This window comes from Odocoileus virginianus, chromosome 11 (genome assembly GCF_023699985.2).
Source record: "Odocoileus virginianus isolate 20LAN1187 ecotype Illinois chromosome 11, Ovbor_1.2, whole genome shotgun sequence".
NCBI lineage: Eukaryota > Metazoa > Chordata > Mammalia > Artiodactyla > Cervidae > Odocoileus > Odocoileus virginianus.
The window spans coordinates 40,098,068-40,116,902 of record NC_069684.1 but is presented as its reverse complement, the minus strand read 5'-3'; the positions used below and the strand labels follow the sequence as shown (position 1 = coordinate 40,116,902).

Below are 18,835 nucleotides of genomic sequence, written 5' to 3'. Positions count from 1 at the left end.
AATCTATTTGAACCTTCCACTGTATATTCATAAGGGATTTGATTTAGGTCATACCTGAATGGTCTAGTGGTTTCCCTACTTTTCTTCAATTTAAATCTGAATTTGGCAATAAGGAGTTCATGATCTGAGCCACAGTCAGCTTCCGGTCTCGTTTTTGCTGACTGTATAGAGCTTCTCTGTCTTTGGCTGCAAAGAATCTAATCAACCTGATTTTGGTGTTGGCCATCTGGTGATGTCCACGCATGGAGTCTTCTCTTGTGTTGTTGGAAGAGGGTGTTTGCTATGACCAGTGCATTCTTTCTTTTTTTTTTTTTTTTTTTTTTTACAAAAGTTTATTCTTAAATGTACAATAGGTTCCAAGACAGCACTTCATTATAGCTATAGGCAGCAACAGATATCATGGCAGGGAATCCAGGTGTTTTAACAGGAATGGAACTAAGGGTCATCATTGCCTCAGGCACAAGGAACAGCTTACTTTTTGCCAGATTTCTTAATTCCACCAGTGGCCAGGGGGCCTTTCCCCACAGCCTTTGCTTTTAGCTCCTCGAGTTTCTTCTGCTCCTCTTTCTGCTTCTGCTTGAATGCCTTATCTTACTTGTCCATCTCCTTGGCTTGCTTCTTGGGCTGCTTCAGGGGCTTTTCTTGCCACCTTCGCGGCCCGATATGGCGCCTGCTGCCCCTTCCCCAGACCCTGCCACCAGAAGCGGAGCTGACCATTGCATTCTTTTGGCAAAACTCTATAGCCTTTGCCCAGCTTCTTTCTGTACTCCCAAGGCCAAATTTCCGTTACTCCAGGTGTTTCTTGACTTCCTACTTTTGCATTCCAGTCCCCTGTAATGAAAAGGATATCTTTTTTTGGATGTTAGTTCTAGAAGGCCTTGTAGGTCTTCATAGAACCATTCAGCTTCTTCAGCCTTACTGGTTGGGGGCATAAACTTGCATTACCGTGATATTGAATGGTTTGCCTTGGAAACGAACACGTTAAGCAGAGTTAAATTGTAAATAAATGATTGAAAAATATTCAGGCTCACTCATGATTTAAATTCAGAATAAAGGACAGTGAGGCTATTTTTTGTCTTTCTATTTGGGAAATACTAGGATGATTGATAATACTTAGCATATTTAATGCCCAGTATCTGTAAGGATCCATAGGTATTATTCCTAGGTTCTTAAAGCACATTGCTAGTGAGTGTTTAAGTTGGCATAATTCTTTTAGAAAAGTATCTCAGAATGTATTATGTGTTCATCATCACTGTCTGTGGTTTGAAGGCTTCTCATTGCAGTGCCTTCTTTTGTTGCAGAGCACAGGCTCTAGGCACTTGGGCTCAATAGTTGTGGCACACAGAGGCTTAGCTGCTCTGTAGCATGTGGGGACTTCCCAGACCAGGGATCAAACCTGTGTCTCCTGCATTGGCAGGTGGTTTCTTTACCACTGAGCCACCAGGGAAGCCAGTGTGGAGTCTTATCGTATAGATAAACCTACTTGTTAATCAGAGATATATGTATGAGGGTGTTCATTCATTGCGGGACTGTTTATAATGATAATGAAAGCAATATGGAAAGTTCTTCCAAACATACTGTTATATAAAAACAACACAAAGCAGTGAGTATCAACATGGAGAAGAAATCTGTTAAGAATCTATACCAAATTCTTTCAGTTATTAGGCTTTTAAAGCATATTGCTAGTGAGCATATAATTGGCATAATTCTTTTGAAATATTTTGCCAAATTCTAGTTGGTTCAGTTCACTCCAGTTGCTCAGTCATGTCCTACTCTTTGCGACCCCATGGACTGCAGCACGCCAGGCTTCCCTGTCGATCACCAACTCCTGGAGCTTGCTCAAACTCATGTCCATTGAGTCAGTGGTGCCATCCAAACATTTCATCCTCTGTCATCCCCTTCTCCTGCCTTCAGTCTTTCCCAGCATCAGGGCCTTTTCCAGTGAGTCGGTTCTTTGCATCAGGTGGCCCAAGTGTTGGAGTTTCAGCTTCAGCAGCAGTCCTTCCAGTGAATATTCAGGACTGGACTTCCTTGAGGATTGACTGGTTGGATCTCCTTACAGTCCACAGGACTCTCAAGAGTCTTCTCCACAGTTCAAAAGCATCAGTTCTTCGGTGCTCAGCTTTCTTTATGATCCAACTCGCGCATCCATACATGACTACTGAAAAAACCATAGCTTTGACTAGATGGACCTTTGTCAGCAAAGTAATGTCTCTGCCTTTTAATACGCATCTAGGTTGGTCATAGCTTTTCTTCCAAGGAGTGTATAAATTGGCATAATTCTTTTGAAATATTTTGCTAAGTTCTAATTGGTAGATTTAAAATTAGAGTGGATTTGCTGGTTCATTTTCAATTTTTGTGGATTATATAAAATTTTGCTAGTTTATACCCCAGTGGCAGTATATGAGTGTTTTTTTCCTACCTTCCACAAGTATGAGAGTGTCATTGTTTTAATTTGCATATACCTGTCAGGTAGAAGTGTTACATCTTTTTCCTTTTGCATCTTTTCACATTTCTAGTTTTTCCTTAGCTATATGAATTTTCAGAAGGCTCACTTAATATGAAGTCTTCTTTAAAATTTGGTTTGGCGTTACTGTTTGGAAGATTCTGAAGGTGAGACACTCATTGCTTGTTTTTCCTGCTAATCTGTAGCTCAGATCCCAGCTTTCTACATGGACACAAGTCATCTATTCAATACCCAACATGCACGACTGGCTCCACCATCCTTGGCTCAGCAACAAGGCTTCCAACCGGGTCTCTCTCAGGTAAATATCACAGGCTTCTTTCACCCTATCATGTTTATGGTGTAGTAGTATTTGGGGGTTCAGTTTAGAACTGGTAATGGATTGAAAAGGAATTTTAGATGTTTACATTTTGTTTTGTTTTCAAAAGGAAGTGATATGTAGCATTAATGTTTTGTTTCATGTCTCACATTTTTATTTTCCAAGTGTGTCGCTTGTGTATATGGTGTTCACATACTGTTTTTACATTGCATTGCAGCCAGCTTCAGTTCAGCAGATCCCAATCCCTATTTATGCCCCACTACAAGGACAGCATCAGGCCCAGCTGAGTTTGGGTGCTGGGCCTGCTGTTTCCCAGGCTCAGGAACTATTCAGTTCTTCACTTCAGCCATACAGGTAAAGCTTTAAAATTATGTTTGTGATGATGTTGGAAACAATGTAATTGCTGAACCTTCTTGCCATATCATGTCTGTTCCCTCCTTCCCCCCAAAAGCAAGATGAACTTCAGCCTCTGGTAATTTCTCTCAGACTTTATTGAACAAAGTGAAGCTTCAAAGCTTCTTGAAAAAGGAGCTCACAGCAGCCCCATAAAAATTAGAAATCACAGAGAAAAACTACTTAAGGACCTAACGGTGTAAGTGCCACCTCGCTGCTAACAGCTGTAAATCAGACTTGCTGTGTGTGAGAGCTGAGCTGAGGTACGGCGGATGATAGCAGTGTGTAAGGAGGCAGAGGCCAGGATGGAGTGTAATAAAAGCGAGAGAAGTAGAGTGTCTAAAACAGGAAGCAGAAGTATTAGTGATGAGTATATTATAGAAGAAACCATTCTTTTTAAAGGTTTATCCTGTTATCTTTGCAATTAAGCAAGTAATAAAAATTGATCTTTATCGAACTTTATATATATTACTCAGCCCTTCACATACACTAACTTAGTTAGTTTTCCCAAAACCAGATAAAGTAGATTAAGTCATCCCCGTTTGACATTTGAAGAGGTTGTGGGTTTTGTTTTGTTTTTATCCTAATGTTACAGTACAAATAAGTGGCAGGTCCTGGATTTAACCCAGGTGTCTCTCATCTCCAACTTAATGAGACTGGCAGGGTGGGGTAAGAGTTGAATGATAGCAGTGATCATGGCATAACTCAGTCATCATCATGGTACACTTGTCCTCAGTACTCATGGTAATGGCTCTGAACCATCAAAAAGAAAAAGAAATCCCTTTCAGGACATTTAGTGCATAACCTTGCAAAATTAGGCGTTTCCTTTTAGAGATTTGCCTTTTAAGTGATTCAGGTAGAATTTCCATACTTTATAGATTAAAATTGGCATCAGTTGATGCAGCTCATTTCTGCAGATCACATTTCATTCCTAAAGAAGTTTGTCTCAGCTAGTCACACTTTCTCAAAGGAGCAGAATTATTAGTAAACTTAATAAATGTGGCTCTCGCTTTTGTTTTTTATTAAAGATTATTCAGTAGCATTGAGTACATCTGTATAATTAATACTAATTTATGTAATTCTGGTATTACTCTTGTCATTTAGTTTGGTTATTCCAAAAAATTCTCAGTACATGTAAAATTATTTACCCTAACTATAACTATAGGCAGTCTCTTTCATGTTGTTAAATTTGAGATTTTACTGAAATCTGGAGTAAAACTTGAAAGTTGAGCAGAGGGACTTCAGTGGTTAAGACTGAAACTCAAAACAGCAGCGACGAAAACCCCTCAGACTCCACAAGTGCAAACGTCCAGAAAATACATGTTTATTAAAAGCTTTAGTGGATTTAGAAATATAGCAAATAGATTTAATATCAAAACCAATCTCCTTTTAATTGTCTGTTTGAAACAATGTTGAAAAGTTCGCTACCTTTGAGCTATGTTAAACAGTTCAGTAATTAGTAACGTCTTCAGTAGTCATGGGAGATGGATTTGCACTGCACTGACATTCTGTATTTGTAACTCCCATTTTAACAATTGCCTTGGAAGATGAACTTTTTAAGTATATATGTGTAGTGTGTGTGTGTGTGTGTGTGTGTGTGTATAAATGTATATGTAATTGTGACAAATGGCTACCTGGAAGGCACCAGTTTCAACTTTGAAAGTAGTTGTTTGTATCCCTCCCACGTCATTCTGCAGTTTGATGTTCTGAACCTAATTAACGTAGTATTTATTAACAGGGAGTCGTTGGAATTAATTTCTGCCAGGATGGGGTAATTTTAACTGTATCCTGACGTTTTCGCATTTTATGTTTGAAGCATTATAAGTAGATGTTGTAAAAATTAGTTGCGTCCTTAGAAAGATGTTCCTGCTTAATGGGTTTTGTTCCTGCCTCCATCCCAGAAATAATAGGGTAGTCTGGGGTTAGATTTCAGCATTGTAAGTTTTTAAAAACCCTTCAAATATGCAATACAGTATTATTAACTATAGTCACCATGTTGCACATTACATCGCCATAGTTTATTTTATAAGGGAGTCTTATACCCTTTAACGGTAATACTGTTTTGAATATTTGAACATTGCTAAGAGAATAGATATTAAAAAGTCTCTCATCATAAGAAAAAAAATGTGTAACTATGTGTAGTGACTGATGTTAACTAGACACATTGTGGTAATTATTTTGCATATGTATGAACACCAAATCATTACATTGTACACCTGAAACTAGTTATGAGTCCATTATGCTTCAGTTAACAAAACAGAATTTTGTGGGTCCTCCTGTGGTTAACTACTACTCTGCTTTATTCCATAGAGGTCTTGAAATATGTGTACTATATGTTTATATATGTATACTATGTATATATTATCTGTAATGAAATACAGATATTAAAAATCAGAGCTGTTGGTGCTGTAAATTCGAATAGACTGGTAATATCAAAGAGAAAAACAACAGATTTGGTTCTGAGCTTGCTAATGAACACAAGAAAATAGAATTATTCCCATTGTTAAAGAGAAAAAAATCTTAGCATTTTCTCAGCAAGAGTAATAATAAACCTTTTCCCAAAAGTTTAATGTGCGGAGCTTCACTGTATATAGGGCTCAATAAATCTTGAAACAAGTGCTTTAGACAGTCTGTATTCTCTGCCTCTTTAGTTATGCTAAGTAGAGTATTTGGTCTTTTGAGATAGTCATTCTTAAAAGTCCAGATTAAAACATGCCTTTTCTCTTTAATACTTCTGTAGATCTCAGCCAGCCTTTATGCAAAGCAGTCTGTCCCAGCCATCTATGGTCCTTTCTGGTACTGCCATCCACAACTTTCCAGCTGTCCAACACCAGGAACTTGCTAAAGCACAGTCAGGTCTTGCCTTCCAACAAACTTCAAATACTCAACCTATTCCCATATTGTATGAACATCAGCTGGGTCAGGCATCAGGACTAGGAGGTTCTCAACTGATCGATACTCATCTTCTCCAGGTAAGGCAAGAGCTAGAATCATGCACTGTTTTTGTATTCCTATTCAGCAAATTATTTAAGAATGAGTTTTGAAAGAAAAAGAAAAGTGTTAAAAGACACAATGAAAAAAACAAGATCTTCCTTTCTGTCTAATGCTAAGAGATTACTTTGAAGTCATAACCTTTGATACCTGAACTGGAAAGTATTTCAATCTTACTTCTTGCAAAATATTTTCTAGGCTAGAGCTAATCTCACCCAGGCTTCAAATCTTTATTCTGGACAAGTACAACAGCCTGGTCAGACAAATTTTTATAACACTGCCCAGTCACCAAGTGCTCTCCAGCAGGTAAACTATGGCATGGTAAATTTCCTCAATTTTCTTTATTATTATTGTTGTTGCTGTTGCTTTTGTTGTTGTTGGGGATTTAAATAGAACCAAGATGGGGAGATGGTTCTGTGGCCTTAGGCTTTTTTTCTGAGGAATTTAGGAATTCTCTGGGGTCCACTGGCAGTAGGACATGTTTCAGTCTTACACCACCCCTCTTCCCACCCCCACTTCCCATAAAATCAGTAATGCTCTTTACCTCTTTTTATAGGGGACTTCTTTTTATTTATTTATTAATAAATATTTATTTCATATCAGTTGCAGCACACAAGGTCTTTATTGTGGCATGCAAGATCTGTAGTTTGGCATGTGAGATCTAGTTCCCTGACCAGTTGTCAAACCTAGGCTCCCTGCATTGGGAGCATGGAGTCATAGCCACTGGTTCACCAGAGAAGTCCCTAAAATGGATTTTTATATATAATCAATTATTTTAACAAAAGATTCCACAAGTCTAAAGATTTGAAAACCATTGTCCAGGACATGCAGTTACATGTAAGTGTGGTAAATGCTTCACCCATTCATGCTAGAGGTGAAGGAAGACCCTAAAGACCACCCACACTGGTTAATATAATACATAGGACTGTGTAGCAGAGTATGATAGAGTAAAAATAACAAAAATATTTCTGAAGTATATGAATGTAATAATAATTTTCAGTGAAATGTATATTTTTATGAAACTGTCTCCTGACAATCTCATAAATCGACTTACTCTTTAAAAAGTTGGTGGGAAAAAAAAAATAAATAAAATTAAAAAAAATAAAAAAAAAATAAAAAGTTGGTGGAGGGCTGGAGGAGAGAGGCAAGCCATTAGTCATTTTCTCGTAGCTATTTTTGGTGGGTATTTTAGGGGGTGAAAATTAAGAAAATATCACCATATTGACATTCAAATTAAATACCGTATGACAACAGAAAGGTGTGGGGTTTTTTTGTTTTTTGTGGTTTTTTTTTTTGGTCAAAGCTCATTTGACCTTAAAACAATATAAAAAACGTTTATTGTAAAAATGAAAGTTGTAACTACTTTTTTAAAGTGTATGTTCATGATTTTATTGTATTCTGGGGTTATTAAGACATACTGTGGATTAATTCAAAGACAGTTATAATTATTTCATACAGAGTTTCTCTACTGCTAATCTGTTTTATTGTTGCACATTTAATAAAAGAATGGAGGTAGTCACTAATCAAGATATTTATTTGTGAAATATATTAATAGACTGAAGTGTTCTGTTTAAAATCTTACTCAAAAGTATTTGAAGAGTCATGTATATAGTTAAAGAGATATTTGTACAACAGATTAAGCAAATTGCTGCAGTTTCTGTTTGCTTATTTTCTAGGTTACAGTACCTTTACCAGCATCCCAGCTTTCTTTGCCTAATTTTGGATCTACAGGGCAGCCTTTAATTGCTCTGCCTCAGACTCTTCAGCCCCCATTACAGCATACTGCCCCACAAGCACAGGCCCAGAGCATGAGTCGTACCGCACAAGTAAGCCAGCCTTTCAGGGGATTGATCCCTGCTGGAACACAGCATAGCATGATCGCAACCACAGGAAAAGTAAGTGAAGAGAAACGTATGCAGTTTCTTTGAGAATTTAAGGCCATGAGTTTAGATTTATGTATCAGTGTAGTCTATAAGAATCAAGTCCATCAGCTTCTTCCACTCCCCAAAAAAATGTCAGGCTCAGTATACTTATTTTTTAATCTACTCTCTATTAATGTGTTTAGGCCTCTTATAACAAAGAAATCATAAAATCTTGTTCTAAGGTTCTTTGCTCTGTGCCAGATGAAATTATCATAGATAAAATACTAAACACAGCACTTTAATTTATGGAATTGCAAAAATGTTAAGTTTATTTTATGCTCTTCCTCAGATGTCTGAAATGGAACTAAAAGCCTTTGGAAGTGGCATTGATATAAAACCAGGCACTCCTCCAATCAGTGGCAGAAGCACCACACCAACATCTAGTCCTTTCCGGTAAAATGGGCATTTAAATTTGCTTACAGAATTTCCAAATAGCTGGGTACCATGTTTCTGTTAGGTACTTAATATAAGCATAAGACATTCTCATGGTTTTACCCACAATGTTAAGCTGTTATTTAAGCTTAATTATAATAAGGAATGTATTTGTTATACTATATTTTTAAGGGGGAAAAAATTTTAACCCTGGGAAAATCAAGCTAGTATGCTTTCTCACATCTGCACTTTCATTCCCAGCATAATGTTTGGTAACTCCAGTAAATTTTCATCAACTACCAAGTATGATGAATCTACCAAAAGCAATGTGTCTAAAAATCTAGCATTACTTTTGTGGCACTACTGTTACTGACCAGTGATGGCTTCTTTCCAAGGGCTACTTCCACAAGTCCGAACAGCCAGTCCAGCAAAATGAACAGCATTGTCTATCAGAAGCAGTTCCAGTCAGCGCCTGCTACTGTGAGAATGACACAACCATTTCCTACACAGTTTGCACCCCAGGTGGGCAGATATAAATGAGAAATGAGTATTACTTAATTGCAAGTGATTGCTAATCTGGCTAATTCTCTGATTTTATAATCCTGCCATATTATAACCAGTTTAGAAACAGTTTTTAGTATATTTATGACATTCAAATATATTCTGTACAGTTTTTAGCTAGACACAAGTAGTAACCATATAGTTCTAAAGCAGACAATTGAAATATAGTCAAAAGATTCCCCACACAGCTCTAAAAACTTATTTCAGTCCCAAACCTTTTATCTTTTGAAGAAGTTGACTTTTCAGAGAAGGGTCCCAGTGCTTAACGTTTTCTAGTTTTAAAGTTGGGGAGGGGGTTTGGTTTTTGTTTTCTAAAGGTAACTATATGCAATTGATGTAGAAATTCTAAAAGACATTCTAATATATGTGTAAACGTGTTGGCTTCTCTTCCCTTCGCTAATCATATGGAAGGACTAACTAAAGTTGATAAGAACTCTCATATATTTGTTGATTAGTACTATTTTCATTTATCTTCAGATTATATTTGATATATGTGCCTTTTCTGCAGTTATATCTTTTTAAAAGATCCTATTTAATAGCTTTTCTATTTCCCCTTCAGAATTTGTAGCTGAAATGCTAGAACCAACTGAAGTACCATAGCAAGCTTTGCCTAATTTTTGTTAGATTCTCCAAGCATGGAGAATGTTTCTTCTTGGTCCTGTAATAGAATGGCACAAACCCATACACTTCCTTTCACTGGCAGAATGGGCACAGATTTACTCTGAGATAAGCCAACCTAGTCTAGTTGGCTTTTTTTTTTTTTTTTTAACAGCTCAATGTTGTATGTTTTGTTTTTTTCACTCAGATTCTCTCTCAACCTAACCTGGTCCCTCCATTGGTAAGAGCCCCACATACTAACACCTTCCCAGCGCCTGTTCAGAGGCCGCCAATGGCACTGGCCAGTCAGATGCCTCCTCCGCTGACCACAGGCCTCATGAGCCATGCTCGTTTGCCACATGTAGCCAGGGGTCCTTGTGGATCACTGTCTGGAGTCAGAGGTAATCAGGCCCAGGCTGCGCTGAAGGCTGAACAAGACATGAAGGTTAGTACAGTGTTAACAGCCACCAGAGCACGGATCTGTCTCTGAACCATGTCTTAAGATGCCTCTGGACCCATAACTGCATATCCAGGCATTCATTGTCTTAGCAGACTTAACGAAACTAACTACTTTTGTTCATCCCCACCTCCTTTTTTTAATTTAATTTTTTTTCTTCTTACTCCCCCCATTGCCCCCACACACACACTTTTCTTTTTCTTTTTTATGTTTTTGTTTTTTGTTTGTTTCTTGTTTTTGCAACTCTAGTCAGCAAAGAAGTTAACATTTTAAAGTGTGGCCAAATAAATTGTTTATAGAATAAATATTTGAGATCTGAGTTTAGCTGCTACATTTTTTGGGAAGAGCAAATAAATAATATGTATTATTACAGGATTCCCCATATTCTTTCTTTTTTTTCTTCCCTTCCCACCTCCACCCCCATCCCAAGATATAAATCATTGTTATGTGAAAACTCTGGAATGGGTAAGGCATGTTATCTTGATTTTTCTTCCTTCATGAGTCATCCAAGCATCCAAGTAAAGTTTTCTTCTCAAACTGGTTTCACATCTTTTTTTTTTTTTTTTTTGCCTGCCATCTGAGGCTTCCGTATTCCACAACTGATTGTATAGTTGTAAGTGAAGAACTCAAAAAGCACTTTGGGATCCTTCATGATAAAAGGCACTGATAAACATGAGGTTTGCTAAACGCAGAAGGGTGCCTTGAGGAGTCTGTGTGGGGACGGTTCTTGCAGCATAAACTTAACCTGTCTGCCAGTACAGCTAGCTGAATAATTTATTTCTGTTTCTATATTTACTTAGACTTGACTTTTGAAGTCTTAGTACTTTTGCCAATTTTGTCACTATATATATCAGGCAAGATGAGAACAAAGAAAAGCTTACTGCTCTCAAATGGGAAATGTCCATAGTCATGCTTTATTCTGAATTAGAAACATGTTTAGGACAATCCTGTTAGAAAATTCAGTTGATTCAATAAAGTTTCTTTCTGGGTTGATGTCCCTTGTTTGTGATCCTGAATAATCAAATTTAAAGATTACCCTGCAGTGAAACACTTGTTGAATGTTACCTACTTTTATTAAGGCTGCGTACTTAGGATTTCCATCCATTTGTAACTATTAAAAATACTATATGTGTAGAAATCTTTGGAAACCATTTGGCCTTGGTTTCCAGTTCTGTTGCCTCCTTGCCACTTGATTTTCCTACATCCGCATGTTGGAAATGACATTAGAGCTTAATAATGGGGTGGAAAAGGATACAGATGTCATGAAATTGCTTCAGATCTTTGAATAGTACAGGTTACCTGTAGAACATGAAGAGCTTTTGTTATATGCAACAGGTGTAGAAACTTTTAGTCTTAATTGTGTGTGTTATGGTGATATAATTTACAGATTGACGTAAGTATATTCTTTGGGGGCACAGCATCAATAAAACTAGGAAATTATTTTACCAGCTCAGAATGTGGTAGGAGCTATCAGAACTTAGTGATCAAGTGAAGTTGTAGTTACTAATTTCTGATGCTCTTCCCCTGCAGAAGAGAGCTGTGGGAAGAGGACTCAGCCACAAGACATTTGGTCCTAGGTGTTGGTAATGCCACAATATAAGTGCTTCCTTTTCATTTTATTGTAGACCACATATTGATAAATAGAAGTTTTAAGTATTAAATTTATATGTTTTCAAATTTGCAAGCAGGCTCCCTAAATAAAATTTGATATCAATAACTTTTCTTCCAGAAAAGATACAAGCCAACAGCAATTTATATTTTATTATTTTTTTACAAGGGCAAACTTTGGAAAGATGGTGGGAGGTGGTCCTATTCTTTTCAGTTTTTTTTTGGTTTTTTTGTTTGTTTGTTTGTTTGTTTTAAATCACATGGAATGTTTTCAAAAATAGGAAGAAATCTATCCATTAAAAGCTGACAGATCAATGAGGTACTTTGGGGCCAAACCAACGTGGGGAAAACTGATTTGTGATTGGTAAAAAAATTTGAACTGAGATTGATTGACAGGCTTTGGTTATACTGCAGCATTTTCAGTTGTTGTTTCTCATTTTTTAAGGCAAAGCAGAGAGCAGAGGTTCTTCAGTCCACGCAACGGTTCTTCTCTGAACAGCAACAGAACAAACAGATAGGAGGCAAAGCCCAGAAAGTGGACAGTGACTCAAGTAAACCTCCTGAAACCCTGACCGACCCTCCTGGTGTCTGTCAGGAAAAAGTAGAAGAAAAGCCACCCCCTGCACCCACCATAGCCACCAAACCTATTAGAACTGGACCAATCAAACCTCAGGCGATCAAAACTGAAGAAACAAAATCCTAAAGGCTGTGGGTTATTGCAGGGGGTAGGGGAAGGGAGAGGGGAAAGAGGGAGAATGAAGTTAGACAATGCCATCAGCCAAAGGGGTAAAGTGGTCTCTGGCATTATCCTGTCCAGAGCTTGGAGGTGCACAAGGGACATAGGAGCAATTTACACTGACACACACAGCTGCTGCACCAGTAGAATGAGGCTTTGCCAGCTTGCACCTGTATAACATGCACTCTGTCGACGGCCATGTGTCTTCAGTCAGAATTTGTATGTGAATATGTGCACACATTCCTTGAGTGCATGCAATGTAGAACTGAAATCCTTATGGCTAGATGAAGCACCAGAAATGTGAGGGAGATAACACCGCAGAGGAATAGCTCAGCCTGAGCCGTGTGATGATCCCAGCTAAGACATCAGGTGTGGTTTCTTTGCTCCCTCGTGTTCTTGGGATATGGTTATAGCATTTAGGGGCTTGGTGGTGAAGAACAGAAGATAACTGGTGCTGGATAGAGGAGCCTTATTTTTTATTATGGCAGCTTGCTATTTTTGTAACATGGTGATTGAGTTGAACACAATCAAAGTACAGTAACTGATCTCCCCTTCTTCCTGGATGAGTGAGCAGATGGTGAAATACTGACGTCAACATCCTTGAACATATCCAAGTGGGCAGTGTTTGGCTACTGCTTCTGTTTGAAATGATGCTGTGTTTTGGTTGTGGCCCAAAGCTTTGAAGTGCTACTTGGCATCTCCTTTCTTCCATGAAGCTCTTAACCATTCAGACATGACGGAGTTGGTCAAATACTACTTAGGTTGAGTCCTGCTTGCCTCTCCTCATTCATCTTTGTATGAATCCAATGGTGGTTTTTTGTTTATTTTTTTAAACGGTTTTTAGCTGATGTTCATGAAGAGCAGTGAGTACCTAGAACTATGCCAATAAAGAAAGGAAATCCTATCTAAGAAGGTGCTTTTATGTATCAGATCTGTGTCATAACCATCCTTTGGGCCCTCTGCTGGAAAAGTAGAATCAAGTCTGAAATAATGCCTTTTTAATTATATCCTCTAGTATTATAGATGTAGGACAGTACTGTATCATACCTCTGTGAATGTAAAATATCTTGTACCTGCTTTATGATACGTAGTAGTGACCGTGCTTTATCAGATCTGTTTTTAATGACGTTATTCTAGAATGTTTTCTTTCCAGATGATGATTGAGAAATGTAATTTAAAAAAAATGGTGCCAGGTACCACAACAGTAACAGAAATTTGCTGTTTTCTGAGGTTTTGTTTTTTTTTTACCTTTTTTTTTTTTAATGGAGTGTGCTGGATGTCTCTATAATTTTGTTCAGATGACTGCAGAACTTGGAAAAGCTGTTGCTGCTATTGATGCATAACATACTGCTATTGGTCTTTTTATATAAATAAATAAATCTATATATATATATACATATATATATATAATTTGAATTTTTGGAAACTTTAGCTGTGCTGTCAACTTTGGAAAAAGTATCCCAGTTGTACCGTGTTGGGTTGGCATTGTACAGAAATTAACAGCCATATTGGTCTAGAAATGTTAAACATAATTTTTTCCATTTGTACAGGGGTAACGCACTGTATTAAATATGTAAGGTCTTATCTACATGGGTTTGATTACAGAAACTAATAAAGTATTCTCTAAATAATGAGTCTTGAAGCTTCCTGTCGATTTCCTAAAATCTGAAGTAAGAATACATTATGCTCTAGGGGGGAAAAATACCACCCCAAAACTTGATTTCTGACTTTGAAGAACTATAAAACTTATTCAGTCAAAGTAAAGATGGTCTTTTGAGGATAGTATTTATGGCCCCTGTTCTCGAGGTAGCCATGTTCATTTGAAAACAATCTGTCAAGGAAGAGGAGAGTCATCTTTCTTGGTCTTGTAAACTGCTGAATGTAGAGAATAGAATCACCATTCTTCTGGCTGGAAATGGAAGGACCCAAAATAAATCTTAATAAAGTTTGGATAAGACTCACTAATTTACTCTATATACCAACATAGAATTACTCCAAAGAATTATTGTCAAAAACACACACATTTCCCTGGACAGAGAAATATCAAAGGAGAAGAATATTTTACCTGAACCAGAGTTTAAGCAAGCGATGAGGCTTTGATATAATTTAGTCAGCTGATCAAGTACATATATGTGGCCAGTGCTGAGAATGTAGAAGACAGTTCATACCTGAGCATAGTCTTGTGGTGGCTCGAAGTCTTGAGGTTGCGGTCACTGATACCTGACCTCTGTTTCCTGGAACCATTTTCCAGTCACTCTGTCTTCCCCCTGCCTATATATGACCATACTGCTTAACTTGATTGTATGATTAAAACCTTCTAAAATTATTTGGGTAGTACTAATCAATTATTGACACGCCAGCTAATAAGTAGATTTATATGTAAATTTTGGTCTTACTGGTTTCTGAGCAAAAAAAGCAAAGTCAACAGTTTATTCACCTGAAATGAAAAGGGAGCTCCCAAATGCATTAATATTCAGTGGAGAATTAAAGGAAGGAAGTTTTGTTAATCAGGCTTAAGATTCCAGATGAGAAAGTCCTAGGTTCAAGGATGATGTAGAGGGACAGAAAGAGGATGGATCAATGTATTCTGGCCCTTTTTTGCCAAGAGATATGCTCAGTTGTGTCCAACTATTTGTGGCCTCATAGGGACTGTAGCCTGCTAGGATCCCCTGTCCAGGGGATTATCCAGGCAAGAATACTGGAGTGAGTTGCCATTTCCTACTCCAGGTGATCTTCCCAACCCAAGAATCAAAACCACTTTCCAAGCCTCCTACATTGGCAGGCAGGTTCTTTATACCACTTAAACCACTTGGGAAGCCCTTGCCAAGGGGGAGTGTTCAAGTCTCACGGGGGAAAAACAACTACTCATAGATATTACCAACTTTTCTTCCTCAGCAGCCCAGAATGACGTGGTTTTTTTTTAACCTTCCTGCCAAAGGTACATTGAGATAGAATAGAATGGCCAAGTAGGCCTCCCCGACAAAGCAGTCACTTTCTTAACCATAGGGAAAGGCACATGGGTACTGCTGTGTATTCCAGGAATATCCAAAAAAAAGCACCCAAGGCAGAAGTCACAATCTTTTTATAACTTGGTCTTGGTAGTGTTCAGTCAGTAAGTCATATCCAACTCTGTGACCATACATATGCACCGCAGCACACCAGACTTCACTGTCCTTCACTATCCTTGGGAGTTGCTCAAACTCCTATCCATTGAGTCGGTGATGCCATCCAACCGTCTCCTCCTCTGTCCCCAATTTCTGCCTTCAATCTTTGTCAGCATCAGGATCTTTCCCAATGAGTCGGCTCTTCCTATTAGGTGGTGAAAGTATTGGAGCATCATCATCAGTCCTTTCAATGAATATTCAGGACTGATCTCCTTTAGAATTGACTGGTTTGATCTTGCTGTCCAAGGGACTCTCAAGAGTTCTTGAGCACCACAATTCGAAAGCAGCAATTCAGTGCCCAGCCTCCTTTATGGTCCAACTCTTAAATCCATGCAAGACTACTGGAAAAACCATAGCTTTGTTGGCAAAGTGATGTCTCTGCTTTTTAATACACTCTAGGTTTATCATAGCTTTCTTCCAAGAAGCAAGCATCTTTTAATTTCAGGCTGCAGTCACCATCTGCAGTGATTTTGTAAGCCCAGGAAAATAAAGTCTGCCACTGTTGCCATTTCTTCCCCATTTATTTGCCATGAAGTGATGGAACTAGATGCCATAATCTTCGTTTTTTTAATGTTGAGTTTTAAGCCAGCTTTTTCACTCTCATCTTTCACCTTCATCAAGAGGCTCTTTAATTCCTCTTCACTTTGTACCATTAGGATAGTATCTGCAATATTTTGGCCACCTGACGTGAAGAACTGTTTCATTGGAAAAGACCCTAATGCTGGGAAAGATTAAAGGCAGTAGGAGAAGGGGATGATAGAGGATGAGATGGTTGGATGGCATCACCGACTGGATGGACTTAAGTTTGAGCAAGTTCCGGGAGTTGGTGATGGACAGGGAAGACTGGTGTGCTGCAGTCCATGGGTCGCAAGGAGAGCCATGACTGAGTGAACTGATCTGCATATCAGGTTGTTGATATTTCTCCCAGCAGTCCTGATTCCAGCTTGTGCTTCAGCCAGCCAGACATTTTGCATGATGTTCTCTGCACTTAAATAAGCAGGGTGACAATATACAGCCTTGATGTACTCCTTTCCCAATTTTGAACCAGTCTGTTCTATGTTCGGTTCTAACTGTTGGATCTTGACCTACATACAAGTTTCTCAGGAGGTAACTAGATCAGATATTTCCATCTCTTTAAGAATTTTCCTGTTTGTTGTGATCCACACAAAGGCTTTAGGGTAGTCAGTGAAGCATAAGTAGATGTTTTTTTGTATGATCCGACAAGTGTTGGCAATTTGATCTCTGGTTTCTTTTCTAAAATCTGCCTTTTCTAAATCCAGCTTGAACATCTGGAAGTTCTCGATTCACATACTGTTGAAGCCTAGCTTGGAGAATTTTGAGCATTACTTTGCCCGCGTGTGAGATGAATACAATTGTGGGGTAGTTTGAACTTTCTTTGGAATTGAAATGAAACCTGACCTCAGTCTTGTGGCCATCGCTGAGTTTTCCAAATTTGCTGGCATACTGAGTGAAGAACTTTTACAGCTTCATCTTTTAGGATTTGAAATAGCTGGAATTTCATCACCTTCTACTAGCTTTCATCATAGTGATGTTTCCTAAGTCTGCATGGCTTCATACTCCAGGAAACGTGTGTGTGGACTTCACACTCCACATGCTCTAGATGAGTTATCACACCATCATGGTTATCCAGGTCGTTAAGACCTTTTTTGTAGTTTTTCTGTATATTCTTTCCATCTCTTCTTACTCTCTTCTTCTGTTAGATCCTTGCCATTTCTGTGATTTATTGTGCCCATCTTTGCAAGAAATGTTCCCTTGGTATCCGTAATTTTCTTGAAGAGCTCTCTAGTCTTTTCTCTGCATTGTTCACTTAAGGAGGATTTCTTATTTCTCCTTGCTAGTCTTTGGAACTCTGCATTCCCCTTCGTGCTTTTCACTTCTCTTCTCAGCTGTTTGCAAGGCTGAGAGATACCCTTGGTCTATGTTCCACATAACTAAGGGAGCCTAAGAGAAATTTCAGTGCCCTTGCTGTAAAGTTAGTAATAATATTGATAGTTGTACATTTTTCTATTACATTACAGAGAATACATGTTCTCGTTTTATTCTGCGTTGTGAGTGGAAAACTAGTCATTAAATTTGTGAGGATTTGTGAGGAGAAGCTTACATTCACGGTAGTACATGAGGGGCAGTATACATATATGTTCATATTCATCCTGGGTTTTATATATACATACACATATGCATATATACAGATATGTTTATATAAACGTGCATTTAAATACTTAAGACCAAAACAGGGTTAAATTAGGGATTTTTGCAAATATTTTCTTGATTCTCACAACTGCCCTGGGAGAGAATATTGCTCCTTTTTTGTAACTGCAATATACTTGATTTATAGTGATAATCTCTGCAATACAGCAAAGTGATTCAGTTATACACCTATATGTTCTTTCCATTATGTTTTATCAGAGGATATTGAACATAGTTTCATATGCTGTACAGTAGGACTTTATTGTTTATCCATTCTTTACATTATACAGTGCTTTGTATCTGCTAACCCCAGACTCCAGACCACCCCCTCCCTATCCTCCTCCTCCTTGGCAGCCACAGTGTTCTCTATGTCCGTGAGTCTGTTTCCTAGATGGGTTCGTTTGTGTCATATTTTAGATTAGAGTGATAGCATATGGTATTTATCTTTGTCTGACTGACTTGGTGTGGCCATCTCTGTGTCCAGCCATGTTGCTGCAGGTGGCATTATTTCATTCTTTTCTGTGGCTGAGTAGTATTCCATTGTGTTTGTGTGTGTGTGCCCCACGATGGACCTTTAGGTTGTTTACATGTCTTGGTTATTATGAATAGTGGTGCTATGAATATTACTCCTCTTTTACAGGTAGAAAAACCTAGCCTCATAAAAGCTAAAATTAAGGTCTTCCCAGATAGTCCAGTGGTAAAGAATCTGCCTCCCAATGCAGGAGACACTGGTTCAATCCCTGCTCGGGGAACTAAGATCCCACATGCCATGGGGCAACTAAGCCCCTGTGTCACAACTAAGGCCTGATGCACCCAAATAAATTTAAAAAATAAAAGCTAAAATTACTTGCTCAATATCTTTTGGCTCAAAAGTGAGAGTCATGAAATCAATCAACCCCTTTTATTTGAAAGCCAAAGCACCTGCCACCTCCACAGAAGTGCTGAGTCATCAGGAAGGAGGGGGAATCAGTCATGATGCTGCTGCTGGGAGTGGGGTGGACATGAATTAGTTTTTAAAATGTCAGTAGGTAACAGGTCGAGAT

General features: G+C 38.3%; 1 protein-coding gene and 1 pseudogene across 12 annotated transcripts in view; one reads left to right on the top strand and one right to left on the bottom strand.

Moving 5' to 3' along the window:
- The window catches only part of PRRC2C (proline rich coiled-coil 2C), a 100,146-nt gene extending 86,090 nt beyond the window's left edge, over positions 1-14,056 (top strand). For 5 of the 12 annotated variants that reach the window (XM_020872078.2, XM_020872056.2, XM_070474332.1 and 2 more), the window contains 9 exons: positions 2,653-2,765; positions 3,001-3,137; positions 5,917-6,148; positions 6,366-6,488; positions 7,844-8,062; positions 8,379-8,482; positions 8,857-8,983; positions 9,828-10,064; positions 12,130-14,056. In XM_020872078.2, the coding sequence (XP_020727737.2) occupies positions 2,653-2,765; positions 3,001-3,137; positions 5,917-6,148; positions 6,366-6,488; positions 7,844-8,062; positions 8,379-8,482; positions 8,857-8,983; positions 9,828-10,064; positions 12,130-12,387 (1,550 nt within the window). In that variant the 3' untranslated portion in view covers positions 12,388-14,056. Of the gene's footprint in view, positions 1-2,652; positions 2,766-3,000; positions 3,138-5,916; positions 6,149-6,365; positions 6,489-7,843; positions 8,063-8,378; positions 8,483-8,856; positions 8,984-9,827; positions 10,065-11,606; positions 11,660-12,129 lie in introns of all 12 variants that reach the window. The other 7 variants (XM_020872085.2, XM_020872071.2, XM_020872122.2 and 4 more) reach the window with 5 other exon arrangements.
- Positions 431-722, bottom strand: LOC110123897 (translation machinery-associated protein 7-like; annotated as a pseudogene).
- Positions 14,057-18,835: the final 4,779 nt, after the last annotated feature.